The following is a 13,135-nucleotide window of genomic DNA, read 5'->3' as shown; positions in this document are numbered from 1 at the left end:
ACCCGATATCTTCTCAGAACACAAAACTATTGTCTCAGACAATAGGAGCATTCTATTCAGGAATGCAGGCTAAGAAGTAGGTGAGCCGTTGAATTGGTAGGACATCGAAAGCTTGAAAGAGTAGCCGATAGCTTGATAAATTGCATTATGGCTCATTAAATAGTATATAAAATGTAATCAAATAAAGTGTGAAAGCGTGTACTTATGAAAATAAGCCCTGGACTACCCTGGTGCATATTCCCATAAACGCACTTAATTTGTTTCTGTATTTTTGTTATATCTTTGTTGTTCTCATCCAAAAGCAAAATTTAACTATTTTAATGAGAGACAACTTAACGGTACTTTTTGAAAGTAAACAATATCATCACTTTTAAAGATGCCCAAGGGAACTTTTTTGTCCGATCAAGAAAAGATTCAAATTAAATTTTTTCACGACCAAGGATGTTCCAATAGAGAAATTGGACGTAAAAACGATTGTTCGGAAAGTGTGATGCGAAATTTCTTGAAGAAAGGTCAAAATTATGGAGTTCTCAAACCTACAAAGGGAAATACAAAACTATCAAGAAGACAACTTAATCTAATAAAACAAGAAGCTACCCGCAACAAATTGAATTCCACACAAATAAAGAATAAATTGAATCTTCCAGTGACTTCCAAACACGTTGCACACATTTTACGAAACGATGAAACCATAAAATGGAAAAAACCGAAATGTAAACCAATGCTAAAAAAGCACCACAAAGAAAACCGTCTAAAATTCGCAAGAGAATATATGAAATGGACAGATGAGTGGAAAAAAGTAATTTTCTCTGACGAAAAAAAATTAAATTTAGACGGTCCTGACTCATACTCATGCTATTTGCACGATTTGAGATCAAACGATGTTCGGATGTCAAAACGTAATTTCGGTGGTGGCAGTGTTATAGTTTGGTCAGCGTTTTCTGCAGTTGGCAAGTCGAAAATATGTTTTGTTCCGACAAAAATTAATAGTGCGATTTAGAACGAACTGTTGGAGATGCTCTTCTCTCATTTATGGATTAAGATTGCATATTCTAACAAGATAATGCTGCAATCCATGTTTCTAAGCAATCGAAATCTTGGTTTAATGAACATAGCCTTCCTCTGTTGGACTGGCCGGCTTGTAGTCCGGACTTAAACCCAATGGAGAACTTGTGGGGATACATGGCCCGTAATGTCTAGAATGAAAGCATAAAGACTGTGACAGAGCTGAAACTAAGAATTAAACAAGTCTGGGAGGAAATTGATTCCAATCTGCTTAAAAAATTAGTGGAATCAATGCCAGGCCGTATTTTTGAAACAATGCCATAACAAAGGATCATCCACACATTATTAATAATGCTACAGTGGCCCATAAATTAAAGTGCGTTTATAGGAAAATACCCTTAAAAATGGCTGTTAATCTCGAAATTTAAGTAAAAAAAAAATAAAGTACAAATGAATTTTTTTTGTAAACAATATTTTAAGTGAAGTCTTAACTAATTTAATAAACAAATTTGTAGCCCCCTAAATATGTTCATGTTTATTTTTACAATCTTTTTTTAAAAAAAGTAGTGTGCGTTTATATGAATATCCACCAGTGTACATTGAGATGTGATTGAGGAAATCTGTATTACTTTGACCTTGACTTAGGCGGAACAATCCTTTCTGTCTTTCTAAGTCTCCCTAAATAGTACAATATATAAGAAGTAAACAAATAAAGTGTAGTTTCCTTATAATCGATACACAAATATCTAGAATCATTTCTTTGTTTTGAAATTTCAAATGCTATCAATGAGATATCTGAATTACTTTAACCTTGACCTAGGAATCGGAAGAATTTCGAACTCATATCTCTTGCAACGTTTACTACAGATGCTTTTTGAATAAAGAAGCAGGAAGATGAATCAGAACAACATTCGGAACTGTCTATGAATTTCTTTTAGGACTTGTCTGTCTCAGAAATGCATCCCTGAATGATATGGTGGGATTTATCTTAAACATATTCTTGTTTACTGTAACCATATATATGATTGATACAATCATGTGTATCGTAAGTTAACCATATTATGTTTACAACAATCATGTAAATAGTTTCTGTGACTATAATATAGTTAAAAAAACTTTTAAAAATATTGAAATGGTTACTGTAAACCTGCACAACTATATTTTTTCTCTGCGTGCAGTTGTGAAATGTATTCCATGTCGAAATCATTAAGAAATAATCATTTAACACAAATAAATATTTAATTCAAAAACCAATTGCTTGCTCTCCCCTGTTTTCTGTCTGAAACAATTAATAAATTCAAAAAATCATGAAATGTAAAATTTTTTTTGTTAATCACCCGATAACTCTTTATCACTACTCTATTTTTTCTATCACTACATTTACTCGTATAATGGCGTTTTATCTATGTATCTTTATATTTATCTACATGTTTATTTATCTATGAATGAATGAAATGTTGTTGTTGTTTTTCGTTTGCGATAATTGCCATGTTTATGCCACATTTGCAATATTCTTTTGCTGAATCAGTAACGACGACAATAACAACTACAACATTTAGTTGCAAAAGAAATTTATTGATTTCTATCGTAAATTTCATGTTTACAACATCCGTAACACATTTTTCGTTATCTTATTCTCACTCTCTCACTTTTAAAAACCACCATTTTTTTTGGATTTGTTGGTTTTTGTTTTAAATCAGTTCATACTTCTTTGGGTTTTGTTTTTTTTTATTTTTTAGCTTTTGTTCTTGTTGTTGTTATCATTGTTCGTTTGTAGTCTCTGCAATTAAATTTGAATAAGTGTTGGCCACCTTTAATCATAGTTGATTGCTGATTTTTCTTGTTATTTATTATTTTTGTTGTTGTTTTGTTTTGAAGTACTGAATTGAAAATAATATATTTTATCTTTTTGTTTAGTGATAAGAGAGTGAGTGTAAGCGTTTTAATTTACTATGCTTTTGAATAGTATAATAGTGGGCAAGAAAAGTATACGCATGCAGAAGTCATTTTATCATTTCTAAGCTCTTGTGAATTCTTGATTCTGGGGCTATAAATATAAAGTCATATTTATGTTCTACACAACTGTGATCATTGGACCTACTCCTAACAATATTTCCAAAGCAATCACATATTTGGTGGTATCCCAGAGAGAGTGTTCTGCATCGATCGAAACAAATAGTTGTCAAGATGGAGTATTACGGTTTCATGTCTGGCAGAATCAGTTGCGTTCGGTACAGGTCCCCTGTGATGGTCTGGCCAGATCTCAACAGCCCATAATAGATAGGACCATTTTGGTAACACCAAATGCTCTGCATCTGCTATGGATATTTGGCTGCATTGTCGATTCGGCTGGTTTGCCGGGCATCACGTGCGATCTATAAGGAATATAATGCTTTACGAATTTGTCGTTACCACGAGAACTTAGAGTCCAAAATTATACCAAAGTATTTGGCTTGCCTCAAAATTCAAGGATGGTACCATGCAACCTCATAAAGGCTTCACATTTCAACTCTTTTTAGGAAAAATTTCTGACAAGTTTTATATTTAAATACATTTAATTGCACCGTACTTACAAAATCGTTACGAATACATAATTCATTTTTCAGTTTCTTTTTCACTTCATTTATTTTCATTTTTTTCTTTGTACGAATGGTATGCGTGTTTTTGCATGCTTTTAGCTTTCTGATAGTCGAGTAAGCTAGCGAGAATACATACTGCTCGTATGCTAATCATTCAAACATTCAAGATTAAAATTCAGTTTTTACTGTTAAGCTAAACGGCATTTGTTTGTAACAATTTCCAAACAAATTTGAAGTTGCGTGAAATTTAGCACTTTTTACACTTCAATGTTGTAAAACGAGCCAATCTTAACTAAACTCCTGAAGCTAATCAAGCCAAATGGCGTGTGATAAAATGTAAATTTAAATGGTTGACTTCGAACAAAAAATAAATATAAAATAAAAACGCAAACAGAAAAGTATGTAGTTATGCATATAAAAGGATAGAGTTTTAAACACCTTGACAGGAGAAACAAAAAAATACATAAAATAATCCTTTAAATCTGCTTGAAATTTATTTAAGGCAAAATAAAAATGAGAACTTTCTTTGTAATGACTTATTTAAAATAAAACAAAAAGAAAGTAATAAAAGTTAAAATGTTGATGAGTATGAGGCAAATATGAATGCAGATCGAAAGGTAAGTCTGTTCAACAGGAAAAAGTAATTGGAATTGATAGAATATTGGTTGCCCTATCTATAATGAGGAAATTTCTTTAAATCCTATCTGATTTCTTTCTAGGTCAATTCTCTGACCTATTTTTGTTTAATTTTACAGTTTAGTTCAAACTATATTGGAGACGCTACGAACTAATTCCTCTAACCGAAAATTAATTAAATCCCCAAAGTATTCTTTAACATTAATATTAAAAACTATTTTCTAGTGAAAAAGGTTTTTGGTGAAAAAAATTGTTAAAAAACAATTTTGGTAAAAAAAATGGTTAACAAATTTTTTATGAAAAAATTAAAGTATTCGCGTCCCATGTGGATCGATTTTAAATAACAACCTCTTCTGGACCGTTATAGATTGAGGATTCGTTATAGCAATCTCCGTACGCCAGTTGAAATTAAGTTTCCGAACTTTACTTTACCATAGAAAAGTTATCGATAACTTTACTTTTCTATAGAAAAGTTATCGATAACTTTACTTTTCTATAGAAAAGTTATCGATAACTTTACTTTTCTATAGAAAAGTTATCGATAACTTTACTTTTCTATAGAAAAGTTATCGATAACTTTACTTTTCTATAGAAAAGTTATCGATAACTTTACTTTTCTATAGAAAAGTTATCGATAACTTTACTTTTCTATAGAAAAGTTATCGATAACTTTACTTTTCTATAGAAAAGTTATCGATAACTTTACTTTTCTATAGAAAAGTTATCGATAACTTTACTTTTCTATAGAAAATTTATCGATAACTTTACTTTTCTATAGAAAAGTTATCGATAACTTTACTTTTCTATAGAAAATTTATCGATAACTTTACTTTTCTATAGAAAAGTTATCGATAACTTTACTTTTCTATAGAAAAGTTATCGATAACTTTACTTTTCTATAGAAAAGTTATCGATAACTTTACTTTTCTATAGAAAAGTTATCGATAACTTTACTTTTCTATAGAAAAGTTATCGATAACTTTACTTTTCTATAGAAAAGTTATCGATAACTTTACTTTTCTATAGAAAAGTTATCGATAACTTTACTTTTCTATAGAAAAGTTATCGATAACTTTACTTTTCTATAGAAAAGTTATCGATAACTTTACTTTTCTATAGAAAAGTTATCGATAACTTTACTTTTCTATAGAAAAGTTATCGATAACTTTACTTTTCTATAGAAAAGTTATCGATAACTTTACTTTTCTATAGAAAAGTTATCGATAACTTTACTTTTCTATAGAAAAGTTATCGATAACTTTACTTTTCTATAGAAAAGTTATCGATAACTTTACTTTTCTATAGAAAAGTTATCGATAACTTTACTTTTCTATAGAAAAGTTATCGATAACTTTACTTTTCTATAGAAAAGTTATCGATAACTTTACTTTTCTATAGAAAAGTTATCGATAACTTTACTTTTCTATAGAAAAGTTATCGATAACTTTACTTTTCTATAGAAAAGTTATCGATAACTTTACTTTTCTATAGAAAAGTTATCGATAACTTTACTTTTCTATAGAAAAGTTATCGATAACTTTACTTTTCTATAGAAAAGTTATCGATAACTTTACTTTTCTATAGAAAAGTTATCGATAACTTTACTTTTCTATAGAAAAGTTATCGATAACTTTACTTTTCTATAGAAAAGTTATCGATAACTTTACTTTTCTATAGAAAAGTTATCGATAACTTTACTTTTCTATAGAAAAGTTATCGATAACTTTACTTTTCTATAGAAAAGTTATCGATAACTTTACTTTTCTATAGAAAAGTTATCGATAACTTTACTTTTCTATAGAAAAGTTATCGATAACTTTACTTTTCTATAGAAAAGTTATCGATAACTTTACTTTTCTATAGAAAAGTTATCGATAACTTTACTTTTCTATAGAAAAGTTATCGATAACTTTACTTTTCTATAGAAAAGTTATCGATAACTTTACTTTTCTATAGAAAAGTTATCGATAACTTTACTTTTCTATAGAAAAGTTATCGATAACTTTACTTTTCTATAGAAAAGTTATCGATAACTTTACTTTTCTATAGAAAAGTTATCGATAACTTTACTTTTCTATAGAAAAGTTATCGATAACTTTACTTTTCTATAGAAAAGTTATCGATAACTTTACTTTTCTATAGAAAAGTTATCGATAACTTTACTTTTCTATAGAAAAGTTATCGATAACTTTACTTTTCTATAGAAAAGTTATCGATAACTTTACTTTTCTATAGAAAAGTTATCGATAACTTTACTTTTCTATAGAAAAGTTATCGATAACTTTACTTTTCTATAGAAAAGTTATCGATAACTTTACTTTTCTATAGAAAAGTTATCGATAACTTTACTTTTCTATAGAAAAGTTATCGATAACTTTACTTTTCTATAGAAAAGTTATCGATAACTTTACTTTTCTATAGAAAAGTTATCGATAACTTTACTTTTCTATAGAAAAGTTATCGATAACTTTACTTTTCTATAGAAAAGTTATCGATAACTTTACTTTTCTATAGAAAAGTTATCGATAACTTTACTTTTCTATAGAAAAGTTATCGATAACTTTACTTTTCTATAGAAAAGTTATCGATAACTTTACTTTTCTATAGAAAAGTTATCGATAACTTTACTTTTCTATAGAAAAGTTATCGATAACTTTACTTTTCTATAGAAAAGTTATCGATAACTTTACTTTTCTATAGAAAAGTTATCGATAACTTTACTTTTCTATAGAAAAGTTATCGATAACTTTACTTTTCTATAGAAAAGTTATCGATAACTTTACTTTTCTATAGAAAAGTTATCGATAACTTTACTTTTCTATAGAAAAGTTATCGATAACTTTACTTTTCTATAGAAAAGTTATCGATAACTTTACTTTTCTATAGAAAAGTTATCGATAACTTTACTTTTCTATAGAAAAGTTATCGATAACTTTACTTTTCTATAGAAAAGTTATCGATAACTTTACTTTTCTATAGAAAAGTTATCGATAACTTTACTTTTCTATAGAAAATTTATCGATAACTTTACTTTTCTATAGAAAAGTTATCGATAACTTTACTTTTCTATAGAAAAGTTATCGATAACTTTACTTTTCTATAGAAAAGTTATCGATAACTTTACTTTTCTATAGAAAAGTTATCGATAACTTTACTTTTCTATAGAAAAGTTATCGATATTACTACTTCTCTTAATAAAGGTAAGCAGTAAACACGTTTTTATAAGTTTTCCTCCGTTACAAAAGAACTATAATGCCTATAATACAATCCAAATTCTCATAGCATTTAGGCATAAAAACAAAATAACATGTTTCATTTAACTACATTCGTTTTTTTACCATTATTATATGTATTTCGGGGCAAAAGGTGGAAAATTGTGCAAACTGCCTACACATATTTTGTTGTTATTAAAATTTTACCATTTATATCCCCTTTCTACAACACTCACACCACAACTTGTCTCAAAAGTCCTTAATAAATGTACAAACATTTCTTTTCACATTTCACTAACAAGCAACAGAGAAGAGTGAGAGAGGGGTCTGAGACGAAAACAGTATATTTGCATAATTATGATTAATTTTCATTTGAAACATTTGCCACTCAACTTAAACGACATGCCATTTTATTAAAATGTGAAATTTACTTTCGCCTGCCCCAGCTGACAGCCAAAAAGAGCCGCCGTGAATGTAGAACAGTTTATTTTTATTTTTTTTGTTTTGGCTTAGTTTAGTTGATTTATACGTAAAATGTTTTTAAATACATTCGGAAATTTGTCTGAAATATATTCAGGTAGTAAAAAGAAAACATTTTCATGTAATTTTCTATTCATATTGTTAATATAATTTTTGGTTGTTTTTGTTTGTTACCTTGTTCCACTTAATCGCTATAATCGCTGGCAATCAAATTCATATAAAATAATTCACACACTGCCACCATCACCACACCGCACTCAACGGCTAACACCGCTCTCAACTAACGTCATCAGGAGAGTCTAATAGGCCTTAACAATTTATAAGTGGTCCTTTTGGTTTACCACCTTGCATGCTTATAAATGTTTTCCTTTGTTGGTCTTTGTTGTAGTTGTATTTGACGTTTATTACATTGAGAAAAACATTTTCATTTCATGTCATTCAGTTGTGTAATTTGCCAAATACTCAGTACTTTACATGAAAATTTATATCAATTGAACAAAAAAAATGTATAAGATAATTAAAATTTTACAGAGAAAATTGTGTGTTTGGAGGGATAGAATTGAAAGATGGGTGTTTTATAGAAGGATATTAGGACTATTCGTGGAGATTTCCATGTCTGGCCTGATTAGTTAATTGCTATTAATGATAATGATATTTTTGCACTCTTGCTTCGTGTCTTAAAGCTAAGAATGCAGGAATAATATCAATATTTTTGAATATGGGTAAAATGTTTAAGAATAGTTTTTGCAAAATCTAAAAGAAATCTACCACTATGTATATAGAATCCAACAAAATGTTAGCACATTCTTTAGTTATGTTTTTTTGAAATAATTTCAAAGTATTTAATGACTACTTGCCTCTTATAAGCAATCACTTAAATTCCTAACAAATCCCCTAAATTTAAACAAATATTTTGAAGTTAATTAATGATTTCATTTTAATTGTTTTGTCACATACACATTTCATCAATCACTACAGCTACTACTGCTAACATTTCCAAGAATTACTTAACAAAATCATCAAAGGATTGAAAGGAAAGGAAAAAAATAAAATATTGTTAATTCACCTAAAACATCAATCATTTGTTTAGAGAGCCTGGAATGGCTAAAGTGTTGGCTAAAAGGTCTTTAAAAGCCTTTTGAATACAACGAAATTAACTTTTGCGTTTATATTATTTCACCATCAGTTCTTGTGTATTTTTTTTGGGAAACAGGTACAAGTATGAATGATTTCTTTTGACATTGTGCCTAAAAAAGCGGTCAAATATCAATTCAACACCACTACCACCATTAAAAAAATCTTTCTCTTGGAACTGTCAACTTTTTGTTTTTTTTTTGGTAACACACACAATATGACTTTGGTATGCTTGACACAAGTGTGTTTCAAAATTAAATTCATAAGTTGAGAACTAAAAGTAAGTAAAGTAAAGCGAAACAAACAATCCTTATATGTCAACGCATAAACATCATTTATCATGTGACAAAACACAATTTTACACTTTAAATTAATGAAAATGTCTAAATTTTCAGAAAACAACTTTATCAAAATGTTGAAAATCACAAAATACTTATTCATACACACATGCATACATACGAAACAAATCAAAAAATCATTGATTAAAATACCAAAAATGGAAACAATTTGAACTGGTTAAGCAAAAATTCAAATTGGTCAAGCCAAAAAAAAAAACAAAAAAAAAAAACAAAAAAAAAAAAACAAGCCAAAAATTAAGAAAACCCCAAAGTGTTTAATGAAGATTAATGGTAAACAAATCTGTGATAAGATCTCTTTTTAACAATTTAAATCAAATTAAAACTCAAATAAATAGAAATTTTATTTTTAGTATACGCGTTCAAGTAGTAACAAATTTAGTTTGAAATTGATTTTAATGATTATGATTCGTTCATTAGAGTGCAGACATTCTAATAAAAAACTATTTTTTATGAGATATTGTCGTAATTGTTTGAGATATGAAAACAGATTATGTAATATTTGCAAGTGTTCTAAAAAAGTTAATTAATATTTTGGGCTTTGAAACAGTATTCGTAGTTTGCATGAAACTGTCACAATATCCCAGTAAAAACTTTACTTACTAGGGTTCTATAGCTGAAACAAAAAGTCGACTTTTCGACCTTTCGACGTTTTCTGTTTCTTAAAAGGTCAACTTTTCGAACTTTCGACTTATAGAACCCTATTACTTACTTACCATTCAATCTAAAACTATTCAATCAACAGATAGATCTTTTTGAATATCTAAATCACTGGCTCCAACTTCGACGAAAATATAAATTTTTCAAATCATTTCTCAAATGTTATTTAACCTAAAAGAAGCTATTTAGGATGAAATGTTATGAAAACAGCTGTTGCACAGTAGTGGCCCGACGAAAATATAGAATTTTCAAGTAATTTCTCAAATTTTTTTGACCTAAGATGCTATTTTGTAATAAAAACAACTGTTGCACAGTGGGGTCGGTCACAAACAAATCTGAATCTTCTAAAGTATTGGCCCAACTGCAAAATGATGTATGAACAAAGCATAGAAGGAAAATAGGCTTTAAAAAATTCGTATGTACCAAGAGGATAAGGCAGTCAGTTTAAGGCAGGTAGTTTCAGATTTCCGAGATCGATCCCACTGTGTTTTAGCTCATATAAATTCAGAATCTGTGTAATAGCATCATTCTGTGTTTGTTACAATCTCTACATAATACTCGATTTATTTTAGTTCGAGATGAGCGTTCACCTTGAGTTCGAATTATGACTACATATGCTTTCGAGTCTCTGTCTAGCTTAAAACCAAATGTTAGGAATTCCGCCTGTTATCGGATATAAACATAAACGCACCCGCGGCCTCTATGCTCTATGTTAAGCTCGGCTGGTTAGGTTGTTTGGTTCGAATCCAAGATGAGCTTGACACATATTGAGTGGCACTCTTCTCAACGTATTTTTTTTTCTGTTGACCAGAACTCAGGGGATGACCCCTACTCCTGCAAAACAGTGTGTTGGTACAAGGAAAATAGGTTATGGGAGGGAGGATAGAGGGAGTAGTGTTTGTGGACATTTGATTTGAATTTTCCTATAATGAAAGTGACAGGAAACACTTCAGGAGGAAGCTTATTCCACATACAGACATTACGGTTAAAGAATGAATTTTCTCTGTAATGTGATATGCGATCCACTGTCCAGTCGACAACATATTGATCAGCTCTTGCCGTAGGGGTTTCGGGAACAAGTTCCCTAATTTCAGCAGAGCACATGTCATTGTAGTATCGGTAGAACAATGAAACACAACCCACATTGCGACGATGTTCCAATGAGTCAATGGAACTGGATACCCTACTGTGATCGTTAAGTACCTTCGCACTCTCCTGTACGCGTTCGAGTAACTCCAAAAAATACTTCAAAGCACCGGCCCACACATGAGAGTTGTATTCCATTTTGAGACGGATATAGTAAGGAGATCAAATGGAGTGAAGTATTTCCTTCTCCGGTTTAGAAAACCGAGGCACTTGTATGCTTCCTTCGACACTTGGAAAATGTGTTTTGTCCAGCGGATATAGCACTGAATACTCATGCCTAGAACATCATCACCACCCACTAAAACAGATGGAGCAACATGTTGTGCGTTTGTTTGTTAACATACAACATTGAGTCTTGCGTGTATTAAAATCGTCTCTATTTGCACAACCCCATTCATATATTGTCACAAGATCTCGGTTAAGGGAGTCTTTCATGTTTTGTCTCATAGCCCCAATCAACGACAGTCTTGGTCTATAATTGAATGAATATGAATGGCAAATGTTGCTGTCATCTGCAAAAGAATAGATAGGATTGGAAGTTTGACGTATAAGGTGGTTTAGAAATAGAGTACGAGAAAGGTCGGAGCCTTGTGGTACCCCTGCTGAATTGATCCAAGGGAATCGTTAATACTAATATTTTTAGAGCAAATGGAGCTTCCCCAAGTTCAGTTGGGCCGAATGTTACTGGATTGCATAGGTTTTTGACAAAACAGAAGATAATTGAGTACTCGGCTTACCAACTCTAGAATTGGAAGGTTTTAACCCTTGAGAATGACATGTTCATGGTGACATCCAAGTCGCAAAAATGAAAACCAATGAAAAGTATAACAAAATTGAGCTAATGAAACGAAAAAGTCTCTCTTCTGAACTTAAGGGTGTTGAATGCACAAAATTCATCGAGTATGACTACAAAGAAGAAGCGGAATGTTACTGGATTACATTGGGTTTTGACAAAACAGGAGATAATTGAGCTGAACGAAGACGCGGTTGACAAACTCTGGAACTTGAAGGTTGTAAACCTTATGAGACCGATGAGAATGGCACATTCATGGTAACATCCGGATCACAAAAAGGAAAAGCACCGAAAAGGGATTTTCGGCATAGGATGACAAAATTGAGCTGATGGAACTATAAAGTCTCTCTCTTAATGGCGTTGAATGCACAAAATCCATCGTTCATGACTACAAAGAAGAAGCGGAATGTTATTGGATTACATCGGATATTGACAAAACATGAGATAATTGAACTAGATGAACTCGGTTGACCTGCTCTCTAACTTGAAGGTTTTAACCCTTACGTGAACGAAAAAGGATGGCATTTTTTTTGGTAACATCCGAGTCGCAATAAGAATTTTGGATAGAAAAAAAATTGAGCTTAAGGAATGAAAAAGTATCTCTTCAGAATTTAAAGGCGTTGATGCACAAAATCCATCGATCATGACTACAAAGGAGAAGAGTTTGAAGCGCAAGCATGTCTATCATACTCAGAAGTTTGACGCTCTGCTAAATAGAGGTCAAACAAGATGGATCAAACCCATATTAGTTCTTAGCTCATATAAGTTTTCATGTAAGTTATTTGGTCACGAATTGCTCTCAATGTGAGCTACTTCTAATACTTCAAAGAGGTCATAACGAGACCAATTGAGGCAAGTGGCAGGTTTGAGTATTAATCAGCAACAACGAATATGTCGAAGGGAATTGAAACCATGTCTTAAGTGCAAAATGACTGAGTGTTTTGAGGAACAATGCGGCAAGACTGAGGCTTGTTGGAAAAATATATCTATTCGAGTCTCTGAAGTAACTATCAGTGGATAAGCATGTGTCAGAGGAAATGCTGTTACACAAGATACCCTGATTTAAACAATAGGGATTAACATAAAACTTGTGAAGTGGCTAGTTCCATAGTGATAGGGGTTCAAACGCTTTAT

At 30.7% G+C, this 13,135-nt stretch overlaps 1 protein-coding gene across 1 annotated transcript; it reads right to left on the bottom strand.

Annotated features, from left to right (window-relative positions):
* Positions 1-10,890: 10,890 nt before the first annotated feature.
* Positions 10,891-11,346, bottom strand: LOC135958403 (uncharacterized). Its single transcript, XM_065509307.1, has one exon. The coding sequence runs from the start codon at positions 11,344-11,346 to the stop codon at positions 10,891-10,893; it is 456 nt and encodes a 151-aa protein (XP_065365379.1).
* Positions 11,347-13,135: the final 1,789 nt, after the last annotated feature.

This window comes from Calliphora vicina, chromosome 4, assembly GCF_958450345.1.
Source record: "Calliphora vicina chromosome 4, idCalVici1.1, whole genome shotgun sequence".
Taxonomy (NCBI): domain Eukaryota; kingdom Metazoa; phylum Arthropoda; class Insecta; order Diptera; family Calliphoridae; genus Calliphora; species Calliphora vicina.
This window is presented reverse-complemented; position numbering and strand designations above follow the sequence as displayed.